General features: G+C 41.9%; 1 protein-coding gene across 3 annotated transcripts in view; it reads right to left on the bottom strand.

Moving 5' to 3' along the window:
• The window catches only part of med13l (mediator complex subunit 13L), a 213,300-nt gene that overhangs the window by 107,164 nt on the left and 78,873 nt on the right, over positions 1-27,263 (bottom strand). For all 3 annotated transcript variants that reach the window (XM_033043124.1, XM_033043126.1, XM_033043125.1), the window contains exon 3: positions 6,287-6,371. In XM_033043124.1, the coding sequence (XP_032899015.1) occupies positions 6,287-6,371 (85 nt within the window). The remainder of the gene's footprint in view (positions 1-6,286; positions 6,372-27,263) is intronic.

Here is a 27,263-nt window from a genome sequence, read left to right as displayed (position 1 = left end):
ATTCAAATTACCACCCAGACTGAAATAATTCAATTATTCAATTAAATAAATGTATTCTTTGGGGTAATAAGCAGTGCAAAACAATTAAAATCATCAAAAATATAAACTTAACCCAATCAATACAATTGTAAGTAATGAAATGAACTGACACATCCAAATGTAATTACTATTTTATATCAATGTGTTATACTGGGGCTATGCAATCACACAAGCTTATCCACTCATCACTACTGGCATGAGTTTATCAAATTGTTTACTGATGACAGGGGTGGCTGCAGTTGACATGAAATTTCAAATTGAAACCTAGTAGCAGGCAAAAAAGAACAAACACTATTTTAACCTCTCTAAGTCTTGCCACATTTTAGACAGATATAATAATTAATAAGAGCTGCAATGGAATAAAGAGTACTTGCTAAATCAAAGTCCACAAAGATAAAAGTCAAGAAAAATAGGAGGAAGCAGCAAGTCTTGAACATTAAGATGGAGGCTGGCCAATGCTAGAATTGATCCAAGTGACACTGAAAGAAATAGAGAAGGATAGCAGCTTAACTATATATAATTGAAAAATGCAAATGCGAATGTGGACACAGAATGAAACACCAGCATAAACATGTGCGGGACACAGCAGAAATGAAGAGGCAGTATCAAAGTCCAAATGAAATATATCAACAAAGCAACCAGTCTTTTCCATAAATGCAAATATCGTTCAACATTGTAAAAGCCACAATTTCGAACAAACATTTTGTTTAAAGGGGTGATTATTCATGGTGGCTTTTGTGCAAAGAAATCTCAAAAGGTTACATTGTCACAGTATTGAAACTGTCATTGCCATTTCACATGCAAATTCACCAGTATGTGTGCCCATACCATAACATGAGCAACGTTTACTGCTTTTAACTCAATACCAAAGCATATGGCACAAATCTAAACAGTGACAGCATTTGGAGAAATGGCAACTTTGCAGCAAAAGACCAGTTTTAAACAGGGCACAATCTGTCAGTGAAAGCTGTGATCAGTTCCTGGAATCAGACCTAAATTGCTATTAAAGAAAACAAATTGCTGGAGGAATTCAGCAGATCAAGCAGCATTTTAAGATGGAAAGGAATGGTTCACATTTGGGGGAGAAACCCGAGCGTAGAAGTAAGATAGCTGGTAATAAAAGAGTTAAAAGGAAGGGGTGCACAGGGGATGGTTGGTGATGGGTGGAACCAGGTGAGATAGGTAGATAGAACCAGGTGGGGGAAGGGAGAGTCTGGAGACAGAGGCTGGAGGGTCATAGAGTCAGCGCCAGAGAGGCCCTTCAGCCCAAAATAAAAATGCCAACCAAGTTGCGTAAACAAACTGGACCCACTTGCCTTAACCTGGCCCACATCCCTCCAAATCATTTCTATCTATATACCTATCTTTTAAATGTCATAGCTAAAGAAGGGTCTCAACCCAAAACATCACCCATTCCTTCTCTCCATAGATGCTGCCTGTCCCGCTGAGTTACTCCAGCATTTTGTGTCTACCATTTAAATGTCATAATTGTATCCACCTTTACAACTTCCTCAAGTAGCTCATACCTCAAACACTACCCTCTGTGAAGTACCTACGCAGTTCCCTTCCCTCTCACCTTAAACCCTGCTCTCTACTTTTAGACTCCTTAATCCTGCGGGAAATCAGTGGATCACCACCTTAAATATGCCCCTGAGAATTTTATAAACCTTTGTAAAGTCACCCCTCAGCCTCCTATACTGGAGTAAAAAGTCCCAGCGAATCCAGCTTCCTTATAACACAAATCCTCCAGACCTGGTAACATACTCTTAAATCTTGCTTGCACCTTTTCCAGTTCATTAGCAAGGCGAGTAAAAATGTACACAGTACTTCAAATATGCCTTACCAATGTCTTGTACAGTTGTAACATGACTTCCCAACTCCTGCCCCTCCCCTACTATAGATGAGGCTCTCACCAGGGTCTCTTCCATACCCCGCAACACTGCTCTCTCCCCATCCCCCCACTCGGAACAAGGACAGAATCCCCCTAGTCCTCACCTTCCGCCCCACTAGCCGTCACATACAACAAATAGTCCTCCATCATTTTCGCCACCTCCAACGTGACCCCACCACTCACATCTTCCCATCTCCCCCCGTCTGCTTTCCGCAAAGACCGCTCCCTCCATAAATCCCTGGTCAATTCTTCCCTTCCCACCCGCACCACCCCCTCCCCAGGCACTTTCTCTTGCAACCGCAGGATATGCTACACTTGTCGCTTTACCTCCCCCCTCAACTCCATTCAAGGACCCAAGCAGTCATTCCAGGTTCAGAGGTTCACCTGCACCTGCTCCAACCTCATCTATTGCATCCGCTGGACTAGATGTCAGCTGATCTACATCGGTGAGACCAAGCGTAGGCTTGGCGATCACTTTACCCAACACCTCCGCTCGGTTTGCATTAACCAACCTGATCTCCCGATGGCTCAGCACCTCAACTCCCCCTTCCATTCCGAATCCGACCTTTCTGTCCTGGGCCTCCTCCATGGCCAGAGTGAGCACCACCGGAAATTGGAGGAGCAGCACCTCATATTCCGCTTGGGCAGTCTGCACCCCAGCGGTATGAACATTGACTTCTCCAATTTCCGGTAGCCCTTGCTGTCTCCTCCCCTTCTCAGCTCTCCCTCAGCCCTCTGGCTCCTCCTCTTCCTTTCTTCTTCCACCCCCCCCCCCCCTCCCCCCACACCCTACATCAGTCTGAAGAAGGGTTTCGGCCCGAAACATTGCCTATTTCCTTCGCTCCATAGATGCCGCCGCACCCGCTGAGTTTCTCCAGCACTTTGGTCTACCTTCGATTTTCCAGCATTTGCAGTTCCTTCTTGAACATCGTGCACCTAACATCCTGACTGACAAAAGTGATAACTAGAAACATATAGGGGGGGGGGGGGGGGGGGGGAGGCCAGATGAAGCCTGTTTGTAATGATATGATAGAGAAAGAGACTGGAAAGTAATAAGTGGAACCAGATAAGGGATGGATGATGGGCAAACGGACAGTTTTTAACTCCAGATTCCAGCATCTGCAGTCTCAACATTCGAGATTACCACGATCAGGAATACACAAATCAGGTAGTCAATCAGATTAAATGATCTAAAATTTTCCATCAATGCAACTACATAATATTGGTGTATCATTTTGGATCATTTAATCTGGAGAACAGGAATAGGTGACCAAAACTGCACAGAATACTCCAAGTACGTCCTCGCCAACATCTTGTACAGCTGCAACATAATGTCCCTTTTAGGATCACCTCCCTGACTGAAGGCCAGCACGCCGAGAGCCTTCTTCACCACACTATCTACCTGCAATGGCATTTTCAGGGAACTATATACAGACACCTTGCATTTTACACGTGTCTGATTTATGTGTTTTTGAAATAATGCTCTTGTTCCTATAACACAAAAACTCTATTTACGTGCTCATATATTTCGAATAACAAACTCAAATTTATCGCTGAGACCAGTCACGTATACGTTTCATTTACAGGTTTTTGAATTATGCGCTACTTTTCAAGAACATAAACCCACATGTAAATCGCCTGGTGCCTCTACTTGTACTCCAAGATCCCTCTGCTCTACAACCCCCAGGGCCCTACTGTACACTGTGAAGGCCATGCCCTGGTCTGACAAACACATTCTTAGCTTAAACTCCATTAGCCTTCCTCAGCCCACTTGCCCAACTGATCAGTATCACACCGTAATTCGTGATAACCATCTTCACTATCTGCATGCCACGTACTTTGATGTCATCTGCAAACTTAATCATGCCTTGTACATTATCATCTAAATGAACGATAAAGATGACAAACAGGAATGGGCCCATCAGATTCCTGAGGTACATCACTAGTCACAGGTCTCCAGTCTGAAAAATAATCCTCTACCACTACTCTCTGCTTCCTAACCTAAAGCGAATCTTACTTTGAGTCATCTTGTTGAGTCTCATTGTCAGTAACTCGGTTTCACCTAGACCACAGCTAACAATGGCCGCTCGCCTTTATCATTGTTACTTTTTATCTTTCTATCATTTGTTCTATATCTCTATATATCAATGTCTATATCCCACCTTTCCTTCCCCCCCCCCCCCCCCCAACTCAGTCTGAAGAAGGGACTGGACAGAAGGGACTGAAGAAAGAAACATCGCCTATTCCTTTTCTCCTGAGATGCTGTCTGACCCAGAGTGTTTGTGTCTATCTACAATTTTAGAGAGCTCTCCCTGGATTCTATGTGATCTAACCCTTCAGAGTAGCCTACATGTGGAACCTTAAAGGCCTTGTTAAAGTCAGAATAGACGTCTACGACCCTGCCCTCGATCTTTGTTACTTAAAAAACTCAAATTCATGAGATATGATCTCCCACACACAAAACAATGCTGAATATTACCAATCAAGCCTTGTTCTTCCCAATGTATGTCTTATCTCTCAGAACCCTCTCAAGTAACTTTCTAACCACAGTTGTCAGGCTTATCGATCAATAGTTCACAGGTTTTTTTTCCAGCCCTTCTTAAATCAACAGACAATATTAGTCACCCTCCAGTCTTTCTGCACCTCACCGTTATCCAACAATAATTCATGTATCTCTGTCAGGTCCAACAATATCCCCTCTAGCTTCCAGTGTCTTTCGATATTTTTGATCAGGCTCAGGAGATTTATCTATCTTCATATGCCTTAGGATGTTGAGCAGTCCTCCACTATAGTACACATTGTCCACAAGATATCTCCATTAACATTTCCAAGTTCCCCAGTTTTCATGTCATTCTCCACAGTAACAGAAAAAAACATTAATTGAAGAGATTGTGTATCTCCTGTGGCTCTACACAAAGATAATCACGTTGGTTTGAAGGGTGAGGGTGGAGAGCCTAGCTCCCTTCAATTACCTCTTTCCCCATAATATCTCTTTTAGATCTTTAAAATGTCAAATATTTGAACAGGCTGCAAATTATGTGTTTGTCACTTCCATGGCAATCAACAGGGTTACTGCATGTTAGCAAAACATTCATAGTTCTGGTGTGTAGGAAAGAACTGCAGATGCTGGTTTAAATTGAAGATAGACACAAAATGCTGGAGTAACTCAGCGGGACAGGCAGCACTTCTGGAGAGAAGGAATGGGTGACATTTCGGGTCCCAACATCCTTCTTCGGAAGGGTCTCGACCCAAAGACTCACCCATTCCTTCTCTCCAGAGATGCTGCCTGTCCCACTGTCCCTGATGTTTTAATTTTAAAACATTTCCCAATTATCTAAAGTCCAAAGCTTGAAATAGACAAATCTGTTGATAAATCTCAACTGTTCAACGGATAGTAATGCTGTTTAAAAAGAACAATTATCTTTATGTTGACAGAGACAAACACATTACGAAAGATACAGTAGAAAATACATTTCTGGTGTACGAACTCTCTCAATTAAACCTGGAAGGACATCCCAAGTGATTATCTAGATGGGACATCTACCTACCTATTACCTTCCTTGTTTATAAACTTGTTATTAGAGGGCTACAATTCAAAAGTGACTTAAAAATAATTAGCCATAAGGTGCAGTCTGGAGGTTTTAAAAGATTCATGTAATCTGAAAGTCCTTTTCCTGAATCAAGAATTAAAAACTTTCGCCATTATGCCATACATATTTGGAGGCGTTTCTAATTTCAATAAATGCAAAATGGAGAGTTGGTGAACTGTAATGAAAAACAATCTGATATACACCGCTCTATATGATGGACATGTATATTGACAAGCAGCAAATGCACATTACTGGTCCAAGGCCTTCCTAAACTGTAAATAAAATGTACAGAAAAATACACTGACCTACTAGTCTATGGATAAAGTTGAGCACTTCTTTAAGTTTTTAACTGCCCATTGATAGCCAAATGAGGTCTTAATTTTGTTTACCTTTGAGGTACAGAAAAGATAAATTTTGATGGAATTAAAAGGCTTTGTAATTACTTAAAAATTTATGTGGCTTATATCTCTAAGCCTAAATTATATACACGTTTTTTCAAAAACTCTGACTGTTTTAATAAAAGTATTTTATGCCTGTCAAATATCACAATGTTTTGAAAAAGCAAAAGGCCAAACATCCTTGTGAAATGTGTTCTGAATACTACACATTTCTGCACACTTAATACAAATGATCACGATCCAGTATACAATTCACACCACCAAGAAAAGAAATAGATACTAGATAATCACACAAACATTACCACTCAGTTTTCTGTAAAATTTAAGCTAGATATTAAATAGTTTGCAAGGTATTCCAGTTGCCTTACCTTTCTAATAAATTATGAATGGCTTTAAAGAGCAGTGTTCGGCATTCATACGTGAGCCCATTTTCCCACAGACCAGCATCTACCACTGTAATAAAAGAGAAATGCTGTGAATAAAAAATGCAGCTCCAAGATTTTAAATAACTATAGACAATAACAAATTAATAACTACAGATCCTGGGAATCAAATATTAAATTAAAAATGTTGGAAACTCCCATGTCAGGCAATATCTGCAGAAATGTCAGAAAATAAATTAACGTCAAAGACCTTAATATTCTGATGAAAGGCCTTTGATGTGAAGCATTACTTCTGTTCTGTTCAGTGTTTCCAGCATTTTCCATTTTGGGTTTTGTGCACAACATTCAACTAAGATAAAAGGGAATTGTATTCACTCAACCTGGAATGGATTAACTCCCTGAACAGATGCAGAATACAAAATGTGAAGAAAATGGGCCAGATAATGCAGCACAGAGCATATCAATTCATTTGAGGTTAGCATAATCACGGTTTAAAATCAATAAGCGATACTGAGTTACAGACTACAGTTTACAAAGTGTTCTGCAGATGAATTAGGAAATGTTTAAAATCAGTAATGTGCATAAACAAACTCTGTGAATTAAAAAACGCTAGAATGTTCATATCTTTAGCAGACGTGCATTATAGTTCTGTAGGTAGGAAAATAGCAATGAATAAGATTAATCGCTTACAATAATGTTTTAATGTATTACTTAATGTGATGCCATCTGGTCACGTGCATGACATTTTGGTTCACTTTCCAAAGAATAGCTCATTTACTATTTAGTCCATCAAATCTTCCTCATGGAATATAGTTTATTCAATTTGCTGATTCTTTCCAGATATCCCTGCAACATTTTCTCCTTAAATTCCATGCTGAAAGATTAGCTGGGTCTTGAGAATGACTTGAAATCTGCTCCCTCTGGGCATTAATGCTGCAACCATAATGTTTTTATTGCCCTGACCATCTTGCACAATTTTCCAACTGCAAATTGTTACTCGTGTAACCATTGCTCACGTGTGTTAATGACTTGGGCTAGGGTCTTGATTTGAACATTTAAACATGGAGATTTCATCTCCAAACTCATGGAGCTTGGAGTCAGCACTCCCCTCTCCAACTGAGTCCTCGACTTCCTGACCAACAGACCACAATAACTGAGGGAAGGTGACAAATCATCCTCTACAATCATAATCAACACTGATGCCCCGCAAGAATGAGTTCTTAGCCCCCTGATATGCTCCTTATACACTTACGACTAGGCAGCCAAATATCAATCCAACTCAATTTGCAAGTTTGCAGACCTTCAGATTCAGGGACAGTTCCTTCCCAGCTGCTATCAGCCAACTGAATGGTCCGCTGATCAGCAAGAGTTTGGTCCTACTCTCCCATCTTCCTCAATGGAGACCTTTGAACCATCTTTAATCTGACTTTATTTTGCACTAAACGCTGTACCCTTTATCTGTGTACTGTGGATGGCTTGACTGCAAACATGTACAGTCTTTTATGTTCCTGGATAGCACGTAACAAGCGCTTTTCACTCTACCTCAGTACATGTGAAAATAATAAACTAAACTAAAAGAAAACCAATGTAGTTATCACAAACAAAAAAAAACGTTAGATGAACACAGCAGATCAGGCAGTTTCTGTGGTGACAAAGGAATGGTTGCAATGTCGGATTGAGTGTCTACATCAGGACTGGGATTCTCGTCCCTTCATCTTCACAAATGCTGCCGGAGCCACTAAGTTGCTCCAGCAGTTTTTTTGCTCTACAACACAACATCTGCAGTCTATTGCATCTCCACTTCAGCAATCACTAAACTGTCTGCATTGGCTTCTAAAGGACCAGAGACGCGAGTGAAGTTCACCACAGTTATTTGCGAACTACTTCATTATGGCAACAATATAATCTAAAAATATAGATTATTAACAAAATGGAAGTACAGCAACAGAGGGCAACCACTGAGAAACCAGCCTTTTTTTTTTAACAAGACCATTACATTGCAAGAAAGTTCTACTGTATTTTTATAAAACACTGATTGTAATATGGCTGTTTTATTATTTATTCTCTACCATTAACTCCATTCCCTAACCAACAATTTAATTTGTCTCCCAAGCAACCATCTAAAATGAAACAGACTGATGACCCCAAGATAAGCTGCAAGTTACATTTGCATTGTGAGCGCACCATCTCAATAGCTTGGCCTGACTCCACCTCAGGCTAGCTGCCAAAATCTACACACTGACATTGATCACCAGTGGACATTTACTACTATAGTGTACTCCCCAGAATTCAGGATTCCCCCCCTCTACACCTATCCGACCTCCCTCATTCTACAGTCATGTAAAATGGACTTTCCACCCAAAATCTGCTACAGCGATCATAACTTGCAATGTCTCACTCCTCACCTGTGCTCCTAATTCACCAATCTCATTCCTATTTTCAAATCCCTCCATGGCCTTGTCTTTCTCAATATCTAAAGCTGCTCAGCACAAAATTCGGTTCAATACTCCAATACTGGTGTCTACTTCATCCATGAATTCAATGTATCCCTTTGTGGACACATCAATGGAAACTGGGCCTTGTGCTGCCATAGTTGTTGGCACAAGGCATTTTCATTGAACTAACAATGAACAGCAAATAGTACAATGCAGGTGTGAACCTCCTCATGATAATTGGTGGTAGACTGGCACTTTACCAACACATGATAATTATTCAAGAAAATGTGGGCCTCTGCACACTACTCACAAAGCCTTTCAGTCAGTTAATGTTTCAGAACTATGATGGAAAATCTGAAATGTCACTGTTTTTCTCTTTGGTTCTGTGCAGGTCTGTTCAGCAGGTCCAACATTTCTGTTCTATGCCCTCATTTACGTTTTGCTCTGGTTGTGTTTGCCATTCAACATCAACCACCTTTGCATCATTTTTACTTATGTTTTACGCATGCCTTAAGTAAAATTTTCACTCCGAAAAAGGGTGATGCGAAACATTAATACTTTCTCCTCAGAAGCTACCTGACAAAAGCATTTCCAGCATTTTTTAATCTCAGTAATTTCTAGCATTTAAAACACTTTGCTTTTAAAGTATTAAAATACATTACAACCTTCAAAATATTTTTTGATCAATAATGAAAGTCAACCAATAAACTTTATAAAAGAGTGCCATGCTGGAAAATCTGATTTGCTAAAAGTGTATTTTTTACATTCCAATTCTTGCACATCTATGCTTGGCCTCGCACATAACCCAATGATCAGTCCTCTTGAAAGAAACATTAGAAAGATTGCTTTATATTATTAGTTATTTTGAGATGCCAGGTAACATCCTAGCTGCAAAACTCACTGGAAGGATAGAGGAACCAATGTCAATTACCTCTCCCTGGCTAACATTCCCACTAAGAGACCCTAGTTACATTCAGCCAATCTATTGGGCAACTTACCTCATTCATATGCCTGGACTTGACTCTCATAGCAATCTACTTCAAGCTCTGTCTACTGGACAAAGGAAGAGATTCAAAGTTGTGCTCTGAGCCACATTGAGAATTGCAACATTCCACCGAGGGTTGGCAATCCTTGGTCAATGTTCATGCAAAGGGAAAAAGCAGCATTGCGGATGGTATTGAAACATGTGCACAAACAGTGGAAGGATTGCATGACATTACAAACAAGTACACTTACTCTCACCCACCTAAATAGTGGAAGACTGCAGATCCCATATACAGGGCTCAGTCAATTTAGAATTGATAACATTGTGGAGGAAGTCAAGAGATTGTCGCAAGATAACATTCTTTTCTTAATTTAACCAGTGTCTAAGGTCGGATATCGTAAACGTTTTGGTTCTAATTTGACTAGCTAAACCACAGCAACACGACACACATTCTTCAATTCCAGTGCATCCAAAAGGAATCCTACACTAATCGTCTTGTGTCATAAGTGATCCTCAGACGTTGCAACAACAATACCAGATGTTGTTTGACAGGTTGGGTGGATGTGGTGACTCTTCCAATATTTGTGCATAGGCTTCATGTGCTGCTTGGATAGGTACTTGAATACTTCTTCACCACTCAGTGATCTCAGGCCAGATGTTCCCATGAGTCGATAAAGAAATTACATTTTCTCCCTCTCATAGACTCGATGAACATCCTTGGTGCATTTTGAGTCCTCGAGAAATTTAATTCTGTGACCGAGCTCAGAGCAGGGCAACTTCAGAAGTCTGGTCTAGGCATGTGGACAACATATACAGCTTACTGAACTAGTTGTGTGCGCTGCATATGTCAATGATGGGGATGTTCATCTGTAGAAGATTCTAATAATGGTTTGCCTATTCTGCCAATTAATTTGGAAACATTTACAAAGGCAGCCACGGTGGAGTCAGGGCAGGGGACCTCTCTAATGTTTTCAGATGCTTACTGTCTATACCTTGGGAGGGTCTAGGTGCGTGAGGGAAGACTGCTATTTGGTAGCAATGAGCTTGTGGCGGGTTTGAGGCTTTAGTTTTCAGAAGCGTTTTTCCTTCAGACAGCTGACGGCTGTGCAGGTGTACCAAGGCAAATATCAAACTGTCAGTCATAGAGTGATACAGTGTGGAAACAGGCCCTTCGGCCCAACCTGCTCACACCGGCCAACATGATTTGATGCCTGCCATCCGGGTTGGGATCCATGTGTACACGTGATAGATGTGGCCCACCATCCGCTCACGGCATTGGCCCCTATGCAGAACAAGGTTGCCAACCCCTGGGTTAGAGTGTAGTAATTATGTTTTTTAAATGCATCTGTGTGTTTTGCAGAAAATTGCAAAAAGCAAGCATATGAAATTAGATTAAATGTAGCTGGATACACAGGAAACTGCTGTTAAACAAGTGAGATGCAGAGCCATGGTTGCTCATATAATTGACCAAGTATTTGAAGTGTCCTGTTGTTAACATTCAGTGCTTTTAAAAAAACATTTGCCAAAACAGAGAATAAGCACCTGGTGACAGTAATACATTTGGCAAAATAGGTAGGTGATAAATGCAAGTTAATGTGCATGAGAGAATGCATCTTCAAAATTAATGGGTATTAAGTTTACAAAGTTAAAGATGAAGAGAAAAACACCCAATGATAAAAAATAGATAACCATAGAAGCTGCAACTGCATTTAACCGTTAAAGGTGAATCTTATATGATGAAAAGGAAAATAAGAAAATCATTGTTTAAATCCAAAATAGACCAAGTTGGCAAAAGTTCTAGGTGTGCAAAATCAATAATGAGATTGATCTTTACAATAATTTCAACTCAAAGGTAGATCCTGTGGTGTCTGCAATTGATTCCAAACGCTGTTTTAATTTATCTGACAATAGTCCAAGTGATCAAGGTGAAAAGTGTATACTCAAATAGGCAATAACAAAATAAATCTCTCTCAATTCTATCTCTTGAAACTCAAGATATGAACTTAAATAAAATCTGAATTGAACAATGGCCAAATAAATTATATCCAGTAGTCCAATTTTACTTGAATACTGCAAAAGGGACAAGTCTTTTTTTAAAGGTAGACAAAAATGCTGGAGAAACTCAGCGGTGAGGCAGCATCTATGCAGCGAAGGAATAGGTGACGTTTCAGGTCGAGACCCTTCTTCAAACTTTTTTTTTTTAAATGTCCAATTGGTCATGTTACCTCATTCAGTTTTGGAAATTAAATATTTCAGGAAATGTATCAAGTTTTTAAATTTTAAGTACCCTCCCCCAAAACCTATTAGTGCTGAATAGGAATGAAATTAAAATATCTTTGTGATTTGCCATACTAAATTGAATATATTCCTTATTCTATATTAAGCAAGAATAAAGTTGTGATCAACCGGATGGAATTTCAACAACAGGACCTAAGATAATTATGAATATAGCCACTGAAGAATTGAGGAATGTTTCCTCCCTCTCCCCCGACCACCACCCACCGTCCAACAAATATGTCAGAATGTGGAACTCTCTCGCTCAAAATATTAGCAAGACGTTTAACAGCTGCATTTAAATATTATGCTACTTTAGAAAGCAAAGAAATAGGACGCATGATGTATTAAATGTGAATATGTGGAGCAAAAACATTGGCAAACCCGCTCAGTCAAACATATTTCAGGTGAAAATTCAATGTGATATCCCCTGTAGTCAAATAAAGCTATGACTACATTACAAATAGCTATCACTTATTAAATAACATATGCCATAAACATATGTTGGGGTGGGGGGAGGAGAGTTGAGAGTTTAGTTTAGTTCAGAGATACAGCGCGGATTCGGCCCACCGAGTCCACACCGACCCGCACATTAACACTATCCTACACACATTAGGGACAATTTACACTTATACCAAGCCAATTTACCTATATACCTATACATCTTTACAGCGAGGGAGGAAACCGAAGATCTTGGAGAAAACCCACAAGGTCACAGGGAGAACGTACAAACTCCATACAGACAGCACCCTTAGTTGGATTGAACCCGGGTTTCCGGTGCTGCAAGCGCAATATGGCTGCAACTCTACCGTTGCGCCACCCTGAGAGATGCAAAGATACAGAGAGGAAACTGGTCCTTCGGCCTATCGACCAGCGATCCCCACACATTAACGCTAACCTACACACACTAGGGACAATTTTACATTTACACCAAGCCAATTAACCTGCGTTCGACTGCTACGCCACCATGGTGGAGTGATGGGGAAAAGCGTGCATTCTATCTATCTATCTATCCATCTATCTATACATAACTTAAACTCTGATCTTGTGCTCATCTGGTTTGCGCGGTTTTTCTATTTGCGCAAAAACGGTACGCATAAGCGCTACGATTTTTGTCATCTCACTCACCGTTCTCCTGTGCTGCGAGTGTTACAAGTTTCTTTCCGATCGGTAGTATATTGTAAAAGTTAGCGAGGTTTAAAATTCTTAAAAACCACACATGCGCAGATCGATCTTCTCTCCTGCCAGTCAGCGCTGCACGGATTGGTCTCTTCTCCTGTCACTCCCCAAGACGATCCACCCTTTGCCGCACCATTGCGTCGTTACTGGAGTTGAGGGACGCTGCAGGTGGCCGGCGGAGGTCTCCAAAAGGACACAGTTTTCGGAGGGACTGGAAGCGCATCGGCCCGGAGTCGGAGATGTCGCCAAACGGAAAGCGGAGAGTCTGATCCCGGCGGAGGAGAGCGTCCAGCGCCCGCTTTGAGTCCCAAATACACCGCCATCGCAACGCCCCCCCTCCCCCGTGATACTCCCCCATGGTTCTTCCCCCGTCTTTTCTCCAAACTCTCACCCTTTCGCAGACTCCCCCACCCCCCTGCTGGCGCGGCCGTAGCTACTGGTGTTTCCAGGCCGAGCCGAGGATCCGAGGCCTGGCTCTAAGTATGCCGATGGCTGATGCTCCTCCGGGGCACGCAAGAAGGGAGAGGAGCGGCAACCTCGAGATACTGGGGAGGCGAGGAGTGAGGGGGAGGAGAGGGGATACAGGGAGAGGAGGGGGGAGTAGAGGAGGTGGCGGGGGGGGGGGAGTAGAGGGGGGGAAATGCAGGGAGGAGGGCAGTGGGGAGGTGAGGAGGGATAGTGGGGGGGATAGGGGGAGGTGATGAGTGGGGGAGGTGATGAGTGGGGGAGGTGGGATAGAGGGATAGGGTGGGGAGAGGAGTTATAGACGGAGGGAGGGAGTGACTGAGGGTAGGGGAAAGGAGAGGGAGGGTGAAGAGGAGGTGGAGAGAGTGCTAGGGATGAGGGGAAATGAGCTGCACCTGTGCAGTTGGAGGCTATGGGTGAGTGGTGAAATATTGCGTTGGGGGACCAGGCCTCCCGTGTGACAGGGCCCACTTAGTCTAGTTGCCATTAAAAATGATTTTAAAAAAATTGATAATTGACAAGAATGCAAAGTTTTAAATGTCTGAGAAAAAGATATTGTAGTGCCATTTTGCACAGATCAGAAAATACTGTTTTTCTTCATAAAATAATGAAGTGAAAGGGAATTCCATACGGAAGAAAGTGCCGAGTTAGAACTAAGTGGCATGGAGCTTTGCCTGATGGAAGATTACAAATGCACCAAAAGATAGAGCAAAGTACAACTATCAGGCCATGTTAAGCAAGTCTTCATTTTAAACAATAGCTTGTGTGCAATTGCAAGAAATTGCTTGTTCCATTGCAAGAAAGGTAAAAATGCAGGAGTTGGTTTTTTATAGAATATTTTACCATTGGATGGGTGCGCGTATTCATGAAGGGAATGTAATGGGAACTAATCTTTATACTGAATCAGTACTTGAACAAGTATTTCAGAAAGGCTAAACCTATTTATTTAACCAAACCACACATTGTACTGTTAATCTTTATAAACTTCTCTCCAAAGTTAGAAACAAAATTAAATCGAGACAATATATCTATTTTATACAAGTAATAATTTTGAAAATAATGATTCCCAATATTTACTTACAATAATTTTCAACACAATTCTGAACAGATGACAATAAATGGGAAATAATTACCTTCAGAAACATTTTCATACAGCAACACAAAATATGAACAGATCAATGTTCAATTTTATAGACACCAATAATTTCACGGAGTCTCTTTCCAAGTACCAATTGCTTCATGTTAACACTTTAAATACATGCAATGCTTTAGCTCACTCAAATACAATGTGCAACATTTGTTACCTATACTAACCAAGCAACAAAGAAAATAAAATTACCTATATTTAATTTTTTATGTTAATTATCTTCTTCAGCTGGGGAATGATTGACCAATGTGGGAAACTTTTAGTTGAAACCTCACAACTCATTAAAAGCAAACATCTACAACAATGGGGATCCATTACAGGTGAACGAATGAAAAGACTGAATAGCTGTAGTCATGTATAAACAGTGGCAATCAAGAATAGAAAGGAATAAACATAGTAAACAAACTGGCAGTTCAAAGTGAAGCAATTAAATATATTAAATAGAGAGATTGCACTGAATCAATTTGGCTCTGCCCAGCAACTTATAAGGAACCGACTGACATCCAACTGCCTCTGGGGATACACAACCTGGACATATGCATTTCTACCATTAGTCTGAAAAGAGCTAAATATCAACTGCTGGGATATTTTGTCCCACCCCAACACATCGCCTATCCATTCCCTCCACAGATGCTCCCCACTCAGTAACTTCAACACTGTTTGCTGGGATATTTATTACTCTGCCCCTGAGAAAAGAAAGTATTTTTTGAGGGTTTTTTTGAGGTGATAAAGGTGACTAATGATGGTAGGGCAGTGGATGTTGGCTGCATAGATTTTGGTATGTAAGTTTCGAACAATACCAATATTGGTGGAGCTGCAGACTGAGAAAGGCTATCAAACAATACAGTGGGATTTAGATCAATTCAGCACATGCTCAGCACAGACAATGTGGGCCAAAGGGCCTGTTTCTGTGCTGTACTGTTCTATGTTTAAGGAGATGAGGAGAAATGTATTTAGTCAGAGGGCGGTGAATTTGTGGAATTCTTTGCCACAGATGGCTGTGGAGGCTATTAGTGGATATTTTTAATACAGAGATAGATAGATTTTTGATTAGTACAGGTGTCAGAGGTTATGGCGAGAAGGCAGGAGAATGAGATTAAGAGGGTGAGATAGATCAGCCATGATTGAATGACGGAATGAACTTGATGGGCCAAATGGCCTTATTCTACTCACTTATGACCTTAGATCAATTGTAGATATGGGCAGAGAAATGGCAGCAATAGTTTAATTTGAGCGAGTGTGAGGTGATACACATTGGGAGGTCGAAAGCAAGGGGAAAATATACAATTAACTGCAAGACCTTTAACAGCATTGATGTACAGAGGATTCTTGGGGTTCAGGACCAAAGCTCGCCAAAAGTGTCAACACGTGTAGATGGAGTTGAAAGGAAGGCATATGGTATGCTTGTCATCATTGGTTGGGGCATTGAGTATAAGAGTCAAGAAGTCATGTTGTAGCTTTATAGGATTTTGGTTAGGCCACATTTGAAGTATTGTGTGCAGTTCATAAGGGATAGGAGTAGAATTGGGCCATTCAGCCTATCAAGTCTACTCCGCCAGTTCTGGTTATCCCATTAAGATTCAAGAGGCATTCATTGTCACATGCACTAATTGGTACAGTGAAATGTGTGGTCACCATACAGCCATACGAATAAAAAATAAAAAGAACACAGTACACAATAGACTTTAACATAAACATCCTCACACAGCGGAATCAAAGTTTCCCACTGTGGGGGAAGGCACCAAAGTTCAGTCATCCTCCTCTTTGTTGTTCACCCGTGGTCGGGGCGGCTTGGACTTCCGAATCGGCCACTTCTTACCGGAGACCACGGCTCCCGAAGTCCACAGGCCGAGCTGGGCGGAGATTCACACTGGCGGCCCTCGGCAAAGGGATCCCAGGACTCCGCGATGTTGAAGTCAGCACCGCCCGCGGCTGAGCTCCGCAAACCACAGCTCCACGATGCTAAAGCAGCAGGCCCAACACTCCGGAGGTTCAAACAGCGATCCCAGGTAAGGTATCGCCCGGTCCGCGATGGTAAATCAGTGCTGCGCCGCTGCTGAAGCAATGGCCGGTCTCCGGTAGGAAAGGCCGCGCCAATCCAGATGGTAGGCCGCGAGGGGGGAGCAAAGTTGCGACTCGGAGAATAATCGCATCCTCGCCAGGAAGTGACTGGGAAACAGTTTCCCCCTAACCCGACCCACCTCCCCCACATAAAAAAACAAAAAAAAACTCCAAAACTACTTTTTAAACAGACTAAAAAAAAAAGATGGAAACAGACAGACTGTAGGCAGAGGCTGCCATCATGCGGCACCCCTAGTGGCCAGTTGACAGATGTGGAGGCTTTGGAGAGGGTACAGAGGAGGTTGAACAGAATTCTGCCTGGACGACGGGGTATTAGCTGTAAGGAGAGATTGGAAAAACTTGAATTGTTTTCTCTGGAACTCTGGAGGTTGAGGGGAGATTTGACAGAAGTATATAAAATGACGAGAGGCATAGATAACGGGAGTAGACAATCAGATGCTTTTACCAGGATGGAAATATCAACAACTAGGGAGGTGAGCTTTAAGGGCAGAGTGGGAAAATTTTCAGGAAAATGCAGAACACGATTTTTCTTACAAATGGTAGAAGCCTGGAATGCACTGTCAGGGATGGCAGTGGAAGCAGATACAATGTCGACTTTTAAGCAGCTTTTAGATTGGTATCGGAGATCAGTTTCGACTTGGTTTCATGTTCGACGTGGACATTGTGTTCAGATGCGCCTGTTCCTGTGCGGTAGTGCTATGTTCCAAGAAAGAGAGATATTACGTGTCTAATAACTTAAGAGAAATAAAAACTCATACCCTACACAGCAGACTGGCGGCGGCAAGGCTCAACCTCCAATCTTGTCTTCTAAATGGGTAATCGGGCAAAACTTTTGTTGATACAGATGTCTCATCATGTCTCATCCTACACTCCAGAAATAGGTCCAAGAGGACTGGACACCTTTTATTTCACGTAAGTATGTGCTAGAGAGCATGAAGTCTGGGAGGACTCCAAAATATTTAACAATCAGCACGGGAGCACCTCAAGGCTGCGTGCTCAGCCCCCTGCTGTACTCACTCTATACTCATGACTGCATAGCCGGTCATAGTGCGAACACCAACATCATGTTCCCTAGATTGGGAGGAGTCAGAGTATAGAAGAGAGATCGACCGACTGACCAAATGGTGCCAGCACAATAACCTGGCCCTCAACACCAGCAAAACCAAGGAACTGATTGTGGACTTTGGAAGGGTTAGGATGGGGACCCACAGTCCTGTTTATATCAACGGGTCGATGGTGGAAAGGGTCAAGAGCTTCAAATTCCTGGGTGTGCACATCTCTGAAGATCTCTCCTGGTCCGAGAACACAGATGCAATTATAAAGAAAGCACATCACGCCTCTACTTCCTGAGAAGATTATGGAGAGTCGGTATGTCAAGGAGGAAGAAGTCTGAAGAAGGGTTTCGGCTCGAAACGTTGCCTATTTCCTTCGCTCCATAGATCCTGTTGCACCCGCTGAGTTTCTCCAGCATTTTTGTGTACCTTCGATTTTCCAGCATCTGCAGTTCCTTCTTAAACACTCTCTAACATCTACAGGTGCACAGTAGAGAGCATGCTGACCGGTTGCATAGTGGCTTGGTTCGTGCCCAGGCGCAGAAAAGACTACAAAAAGTAGTAAACACTGCCCAGTCCATCATCGGCTCTGACCTCCCTACCATCGAGGGGATCTATCGCAGTCGCTGCCTCAAAAAGGCTGGCAGCCATCAGGCTATTAAACTCAACTCAAACAAAACTCTGAACATTGATAGCCCCTTATCTGTTCATTTGCACTTTATCTGTTTATTTATTCATGTGTGTATATATTTATATAATGGTATATGGACACACTGATCCATTCTGTATTCATGCTGTTGTGCTGAAGCAAAGCAAGAATTTCATTGTCCTATCTGGGACACATGACAATAAACTCTTGAATCTTGATTTAAACACAATTCCACTCTGCCTTGCATTTTAAAGAAATATGAATAGTGAAATTCTTGCACCAGCATAACTGGGCACAGAAGTATTGCCAAACATAATTTAGAAACAATGTTTTTTTCCGTCGTAAACAAGCCACAGATATAGCGCATATCAAACAGCAGTTCTAACTTTCCAAAATTAGTTTGAAGAAGTTCAGTCAGATGGTAGGGTATGTGATTTCTCTCGTGACTGGGATTGATAATTGGGACATTCTCCATTCTGTTGAAAAACAACCACTTTTACTAGTACAATTTTTTTTCTGCAGTGGGTACAATTTTCAAACAGCTTCCTCAAATGGACATGGTTTCCTAAATAAAAAAGCAATGTCAACATGACAAACCCTACAAGTCCTGTACTATCTCCAATTCATGTGCCGACAAAATGGTCTCAGTCCCACAAACTATAATTTTCATATATTTTCTGACTATGCCATTTCAGACCATAGATCACACAACAGAAATAGGGTCATCACTCAATATTTCAATGACCCATTCTGGAAATTAATGCATATGCACAGTAGGCAAATGATAATAGACCTGGTCAAATTGTCCATCAACACCAAACATCCACATTCATTAAAATTCTGGCTTTGAAGAATTATTATTAAGAATGCCTGTTCCCTGTTAAGCCGATTACCAACTCAAATAGGTTAGTTGGAGGAGTGGAAAAAGGTGATGGAACTCTGTAAAAGAGACACAAAAACGTCTTGCAAACTAATGGAAATCACAATCAGCATTGCCATCAAAAATCTTTAAACATGTTAAATTCCACTCTAATTTAATGGAGGCATTAACTCAGATCCACAAAATCAGCAGGACAGAATGTAATAAGTAAGATGTTATTAATAGTTCTGTCATCCTTAGATGTCTGAACATAGATTTAAAGAAAAAGTGCTGTTAAATTGCACAATAATGTTTCCACGCATTTCAAAAGCAATTTGTTCCTAACCTGTGGACAATGGGTCGGAATAATTTATACCAACTACCTACGGCAGACTGCCTGCAGAAGTTGGACATAAATTTAAAAATACCTGTGAAACATTCAACTTATTTAAGGTCTAATAGTAATAGTGCTATTCTTCTTCTTCTTAGGCCCCCTTTGGTCATGGCTGACCATGGGTGTCTCCAGGGTGCTATTCCCTATATGGAGACCCTTGTGCATGACTTTGTTTAACGTGGGTAGACTGGTGCACAGCAGCCACCCCACGGTCCTTGACAGATCTGGGTCAGGATCCAGTGGCATGGAGTCCCAAGACGACCGGAGACCCTTTTCTGCTGCAGCCTTCATCCGCCTTCCCAGCCGTTGTGATGCTCCACCAAGGTCAGCCATCGTCCTCCGCCTGTTCCACTGTTGAGGTCTTCGTTGGATTACTCTTTGTCAGAGACCTCCCCCTCGACCTTACCGCCATGGGTGGCCCTACCAGGAACATAGCTCCAGACGGCATCGCTCTCAGGATCTCAGGTCCACACAAGCTTCTCCACCACGACAAGGTGACAATCCAAGGAGATAGTACTATTATTTTACAGATAATAGTATATTTTACCAATGATTAGAGAAGTAATTTACTTGTATATAGATGTAATGCGGCTACCAGATTGGAGAACAATTACCAAAACATGACATGCTTCATATCACAAGCTAGACATTTCTCATCCTCTTCAGATGCACGAAATACGTGTGCCTATGGTTGGAAGAAAATCAAGGTAGGACGACGTTCTTTTTTTTTTTTTAATGCTGCTCACCCATTGAGAGGGTCGATGCAATAGGTGACCAGAGAGAAGAATATACACATAGAACTGTGTACCACTACCTGCACCAACTTGAATAATGATCACAAACAGTCATACAATCTCCACATTTACACCTCTCAAGATACTATTTCTAAACACCACCCTTATTTGGAGTGGGGGGGGGGAAAGAAAAAAAAAAATCAGTAACTGATGAAAAGGCCCTCATCGGCAATTCTCTGAGCACAATATGAAAAGTTTAAACACCTACTGGCTAGCTAAAAAAGTGTAAACGCCAATGTCTGAAACATCAGTAGACATTATGGAAATTGAAAATCAACATTTCTGATACTGTAAAGCTGAAATAGAAGTCAAAGTTATGCTAACACTCAGCTCAGTTCTTTTTGCTAGAAAGAGGAAAGAGAAAACTAGTTAGTTTTAAGAAAGCCGGATGGAGAACTAATGGAACAAAAAAAAAGTATCTCTGATTAGGTCAGACCATGGTTATCATGGGGAGGAGCTATTGAAGTTGTCTGGTTGATAGGTTTGATGATATCAAAGGAATGCAGAAGTTGTGGAATGCAAGAATTAGGAAAATGCCCAGCACCTTAGGCCATGCTAGTGGAGAGAGAAAAAAGAAGCAATAGTATAGATGGATGACCTACAGCTGAACTGTCAAATTTTGAAAGAAGGAACAAATGGTTAAATCAATTGAGATATACATCAAAGGATCAAGTCCTTGCATGCCCAAGTTAGTTAGAATTGTATAATGCCATTTGGCTTGGATTTTATTAGTAAAAGTGAGGGGTTTAGACATAGAAAAACTACTCACATTACAGAAATAATTCAAAGGTTCTGACAGATAACACAAATTGCTAAAATGACATAGGGAGACAATTCTTGTGTAAGTGAAATTTGTATTTGATAGCTGGACTGAAACTTAATCGCCTGATAGTTCAACTGAACTATGTATTTTACAAAAATCCATAAACATGTATGGTTTATTATGGCAGCACAACATCCCTTAGGCTGGTTTCAAATTACTTTCCCGCCCATGTTCAATGTAGCACCCCAGGGAGCTTGTCATAATTGATAAAGACTATTCAATTCAAGGAAAATTGAGGCATTCCAATAAAACCTCACATTTCAAACCATTATTCCCTTCTACAAAAATGATGGTATTGACTATTAGAAATTATTTAAATGTTTGAAAACTGATAAGCTTTAAAAATATTTTCAGGGTGCAGTCAAAACAAATTATGACCTGTGCCCAACTAGCTTTACAATGCATATCAATGCATATGGTGGTGCAAGATATTTTAAATGCATTTTCACTATGACGGAGGTCAGCCAACAGCAATTATGTATAATTTTTGCAACATGCCCAAGGACACGTGAACAGAAATCACAGCAGTAATAAAAAAAAAATTGTTTTCATCAATCTAGAGAGTTTATTAATTAAAATGATGAACAAAACTAAATTAGAATTATGCTGTGCTCCAAAAAGACATGTATTCCATAAGGTGCTGATGAGCATGCCCACGTTGGCTCAGAGGTTTTCTGGCGCGTAGTCAAATGCATCAGGAACCTCACCAGCCACACCTCCACCCGATTCTCACGATGTGCTTTCATCAATCAATTACAATCAGGACTGCATTCCCCATATTAAATAGTGCTACTAAGAGTAGCAATGGTGCAGATAACTATTGCCAACTTAATTGCCCAATGAGTCCCTGACACAATATCAGGACTCAAATGCCATATTGATAAATGTCCAATATAGAGTAGATAGCGCAATGATAACCAGGACTTGGTCACTGCTACAGTACTTATATTTCACAATTTCAGGAAACACCAAAATGATTACTTGCTCTTTGCTCTGGTGAACTCCTTTGTCTTACTGTTTTAGAGTTCTGTATATTTACAATTGGCAATTCTTCCTTTCTAGAAAAGGTTTCTTAAAAAACAATTTGCCAAATCTCTTCACATCTTTCCGAAAGCCAAAATCGGCCAGGGGCTACAACACGAGCTAAAACAGGAGCCCCGTTAACTGGACGGTGCGGCAACCGTTGAAGGGCTCTCTGGTGCACCTTGTGGAAGATGCTGCCGACTCGGCTGGGAATTGCTCTCCACCGCCTTCCCAATGTCGCACCAGCAGCAGCCAAAACTGTAAGAGCAGCGAGTCCGGGCAAAGCTTTTATATCTATGAAGTGGACGGGAAGCCCTTAGCATCCTTCAATTGAAATAACACAAGTCACTTCGGAAACAGGGCCACCTAATTCGAATTGTTTACATACTGTGCCCTCCATAATGTTTGGGCCAAAGACCCATCATTTATTTATTTGCCTCTGTACTCCACAATTTGAGATTTGTAATAGTAAACTTCACATGTGGTTAAAGTGCACATTGTCAGATTTTAAATAAAGGCCATTTTTATACATTTTGGTTTCACCATGTAGAAATTACTGCAGTGTTTAAACATAGTCCCCCCCCATTTCAGGGCACCATAATGTTTGGGACACAGCCATGTCATGTAAATGAAAGTAGTCATGTTTAGTATTTTGTTGCATATCCTTTGCATGCAATGACTGCTTGAAGTCTGCAATTCATGGACATCACCAGTTTCTGGGTGTCTTCTCTGGTAATGCTCTGCCAGGCCTGTATTCCAGCCATCTTTAGCTTATGCTTGTTTTGGGGGCTAGTCTCCTTCAGTTTTCTCTTCAGCATATAAAAGGCATGCTCAATTGGGTTCATTGACTTGGCCATTCAAGAATTGACCATTTTTTAGCTTTGAAAAACTTCTTTGTTGCTTGAGCAGTATGTTTGGGATCAATGTCTTGCTGTAGAATGAACTGCCAGCCAATGAGCTTTGAGGCATTTGTTTGAACTTGAGCAGATAGCATGTGTCTATACACTTCAAAATTCATTATGCTACCACCATCAGCGGTTATATCATCAAAGAAGATAAGTGAGCCAGTACCTTCAGCAGCCATACATGCCCAGGCCATAACACCCCCACCACCGTGTTTCACAGATGATGTGGTATGCTTCAGATCTTGGGCAGTTCCTTCTCTCCTTCATGCTTTGCTCTTGGCATCACTCTGATATGTTCATCTTCGTCTCATCTGTCCACAATACTTTTTTCCAGAACTGTGGTTGCTCTTTTAAGTACTGTACATCAGTGCTATGCATATTTACGTATGTTATGAGTCATGCTTTTGTAGTTACACCCACTAGCTTTACAGTAACCATACCTGCCTGATTCCCGCACTATTAGAAAAACGTGTTAGCATGAAGTTACCTGTGCTGTGTCGTTAATAAAGTCTTTGGACCTTTATCATGGTGTAAGGCTTCAGTTTTTTGGACAGCCGTAACACAACATGGTGTCAGAGTATACAAACTCTCTCCTTGCTTAATTCTATTGCTTTTATTTTAGTTTATTGTTTTTCAACTGATTTGCAATGGCTTCTTCTCTCAGAAAACCAGAGGTCTTGGTATTTGGTGAGGATCTCGCAGAACAATGGCATGTATTTGAAGAAGATTTCTCAATCTACATTGATGCTGCTCACCCTACTGCTGACCCTGGTGTTCGAGCGTCAATCCTTCTTAATTTGGCAGGCACAGTAGCTGCTCGTCGTGCTAGAAGGTTTCGCTATGAACCGGCTAGACTTGACGATGCTGGTGTTCAGATTGCTCCTGCTGAATCTCACGTGAGGGCGATCCAGCTCGGGGCTGGAACGATGCTCCGGGGGCTGGGACGGCAGTTCTGGTGGCGGTGGCCTGAGACCGGGGGTTCGGCCGCGGGCCAGCGGCTGCGTCAGCAGGTCTGGTGAGCGGCAGCTTCGACTACCCCGGGCCGCGGTGTTTGAGCCGCAGGACAGGTTTTAACATCGCCCGGGGGGTATCGCCTCAGCGCAGAAGGAGAAGAGGAGGGAAGAGACTGCAGCCCTAAGACTTTTGCCTCCATCACAGTGAGGAGATGTTGGGTGGACTCACTGTGGTGGATGTTAATATGTGTTTATTGTTGTTTTTTATTGTATTGTATTATATGTATGACTGCTTAAATTTCGTTCAGACTTCGGTCTGGATGACAATAAAAGGCTATTCTATTCTATTCTATTCTATTCTATCCATTAGAGACCCTGACATCCTACTGCGCAAATTCCGACAATTATGTGAGTTACGGACTAATTTAAGTATTGAGCGGCATGTTTTTTTCACAGTGCCAAAGACAGGGAGAACCTGTGGAGTTATACGTTAGTGCACTGAAGCACATCGCAAGTCGATGCGATTTCAGAGATATATGTGACAGCCTTGTTTATGATCGTTTGATCCATGGCATCCGCAATGATAAATTACGCAACGAGCTACTGCGGGATGCTGACTTCACCCTAGAGACTGCTGAAAACCGCTGTCATATTGATGAAATGACTGATGCTCACATCAAAGTTCTGGAGCACTCTCCTGCTCGTGAAGTTAATGTTGCCGGTATGTCTTACCAAGTCTCTCCTCATTTTTCTCAAGTGCCTGATACAAAGTTGAGACAAATTGATAATTGCTTTAACTGTGGGGGTTCACATGCCGCTGTTCATGACCGTTGCCCTGCATATGGAAAATTATGTCGATTCTGCACAAAAGAAACAATTTTCTTAAGTGCTGTCGCTCACGTAACAGAGTTCAAACGAGACAATCTGTTAATTCGCTTGTCCGTGAAAACGCTATCTCAGAATTCTCACAACCAGCTCCCATGGATTTACAGGCTGCTGGTGAAGATGTTGATGTCGATGTACATGCTTTGTCTTATTAAGTGCATAAACAACTGGCCCCCAAGGTTGCGTTGCTCATTAATGGCAAAACTTTATCTGAAAGTAGATTCGGGTGCTCGCTGCAATGTAATTTGCCTGGCTGTGTTCCAAAACCTAAGAAAAACAGAGACTGTTTCTACAACGACAGCATCTCTTGTTCCATTCGCTGTAGGTCGAGAGCACCCTATCAGTCAAGTTGAGTTACGCTGCTGTCTTAACTGACGTGTCCACAACCTGGATTTCTATGTGGTACGTGAAAATGTACCATCTCTAATGGGTGCCAAGACATGGGTCTGATTACTTTCAGCCCTTCTGTCTGTCCTTTGACTAGACTGTGACTTTACCGATCAAATCATAACACAATACAAGGATTTGTTTGACGATAAGCTGGGCAGGTTGCCTGTTAGGTACATGATTACCATTGACCCCGAAGCAATTCCAGTTGTTTGTCCGGCTCATAAGATACCCCACGCTATGTCCCTGGGTGTGATTACTCCCGTAACTGACCACTCGGACTGGGTCTCCACCATGGTCGTCGCTACCAAGAAGAACAAAGACGAGATACGGATTTGTACCAACCCCAAGGACTTAAACACAGCAATTAAACGACCTCGCTATCCCATGCACACTGTGGATGAGATTGCTGCGCAGATGGCTGAGGCAACTATATTCACGGTGCTAGATGCCAAAAGTTCATTCTGGCAGATTTCGCTGGAACATAACTCCTCCAAGTTGACCACTTTCAGCACTCTGTTCGGGCATTATAAATTTCTTCGCATGCCCTTTGGAATAAGTTTTGAAAGTGAAGTATTTCAACAAGCTATGAAACAATTGTTTGCAGGCTACCCATGCTCCATCGTAGTAGATGATATCCTCATTGCTGGAAGACCGGTTGAAGAACACAATGCCAATCTGACAAAGGTCTTGGATCATGCCAAGGACAATCATCTCAAGCTGAACCCTCAAAAATGCAAATTCAGAGTGAATGAGGTGAAATATACAGGCCATATATTTACCAAATATGGCCTAAAAACGGATCCAGCGAAAACCAGTGCTATCCACGAGCTCCCAGCACCCACAGACATGCTATGTTTGCAGAGATTCCTTGGCATGGTTACTATTTGAGCAAATTCATTCCAGGTTTCAGCGAAATATCAGCCCCATTGCGCCAACTTACACACAAAGGCACTGCTTGGCACGAGCAACAACAGAACGTGTTCGACACTCTTGAGCAGCAGATGTCTAGTGCTCCTACTCTGGCTTACTTTGACCCTAAACTACCGGTTACACTGACTTGCGATGCCTCACAACACGGACTGGGCGCAGCATGTCTTAAAAATTATGGCAACGGCAATAAGCCTGTTGCCCATGCCTCGCACACCATGACTGACACAGAACAACGATATGCCCAAATTGAGAAAGAGCTGTTGTTTACGCCTGCAAGAAATGTAACTACTTTATCTTTGGACATACGGTCACGATTGAAACTGACCACCATCCTCTGATCAGCATCTTTAACAAACCGATCCATGCCTCTCCGGCACGCCTACAGCGGATGTTGCTGCAACTTCAAAAAATGACATTGTTCAGATCCACAAATGCGTTAAGGATATGCACCTGGCTGACACTCTCTCCTGCGCAACCCGGAAGACCTGCGAGGATCCGCCCTCGCCAGATGATGATTTTATTGTAATGTCCGTGTCTTTTATCCCCTCGTCCTATATGGAGGATTTAGTTGCCCACACAGCTGCAGACAGTACCCTACGATCGCATACCTCTGTCATTAACCGCGGCTGGCCAGACAAACACTACAACGTTCCGCTGCCGGTCCGGCCTTTCTTTGCCGTCTGTGATGAGCTTGTGCTGCAGGATGGCATTGTTTTAAAGGGACACAAGGCTGTGGTT

This window comes from Amblyraja radiata, chromosome 25 (genome assembly GCF_010909765.2).
Source record: "Amblyraja radiata isolate CabotCenter1 chromosome 25, sAmbRad1.1.pri, whole genome shotgun sequence".
Lineage (NCBI taxonomy): Eukaryota > Metazoa > Chordata > Chondrichthyes > Rajiformes > Rajidae > Amblyraja > Amblyraja radiata.
Note: the sequence above shows the minus strand (reverse complement) of the source record. Positions and strands in the feature narration are given on the sequence as shown.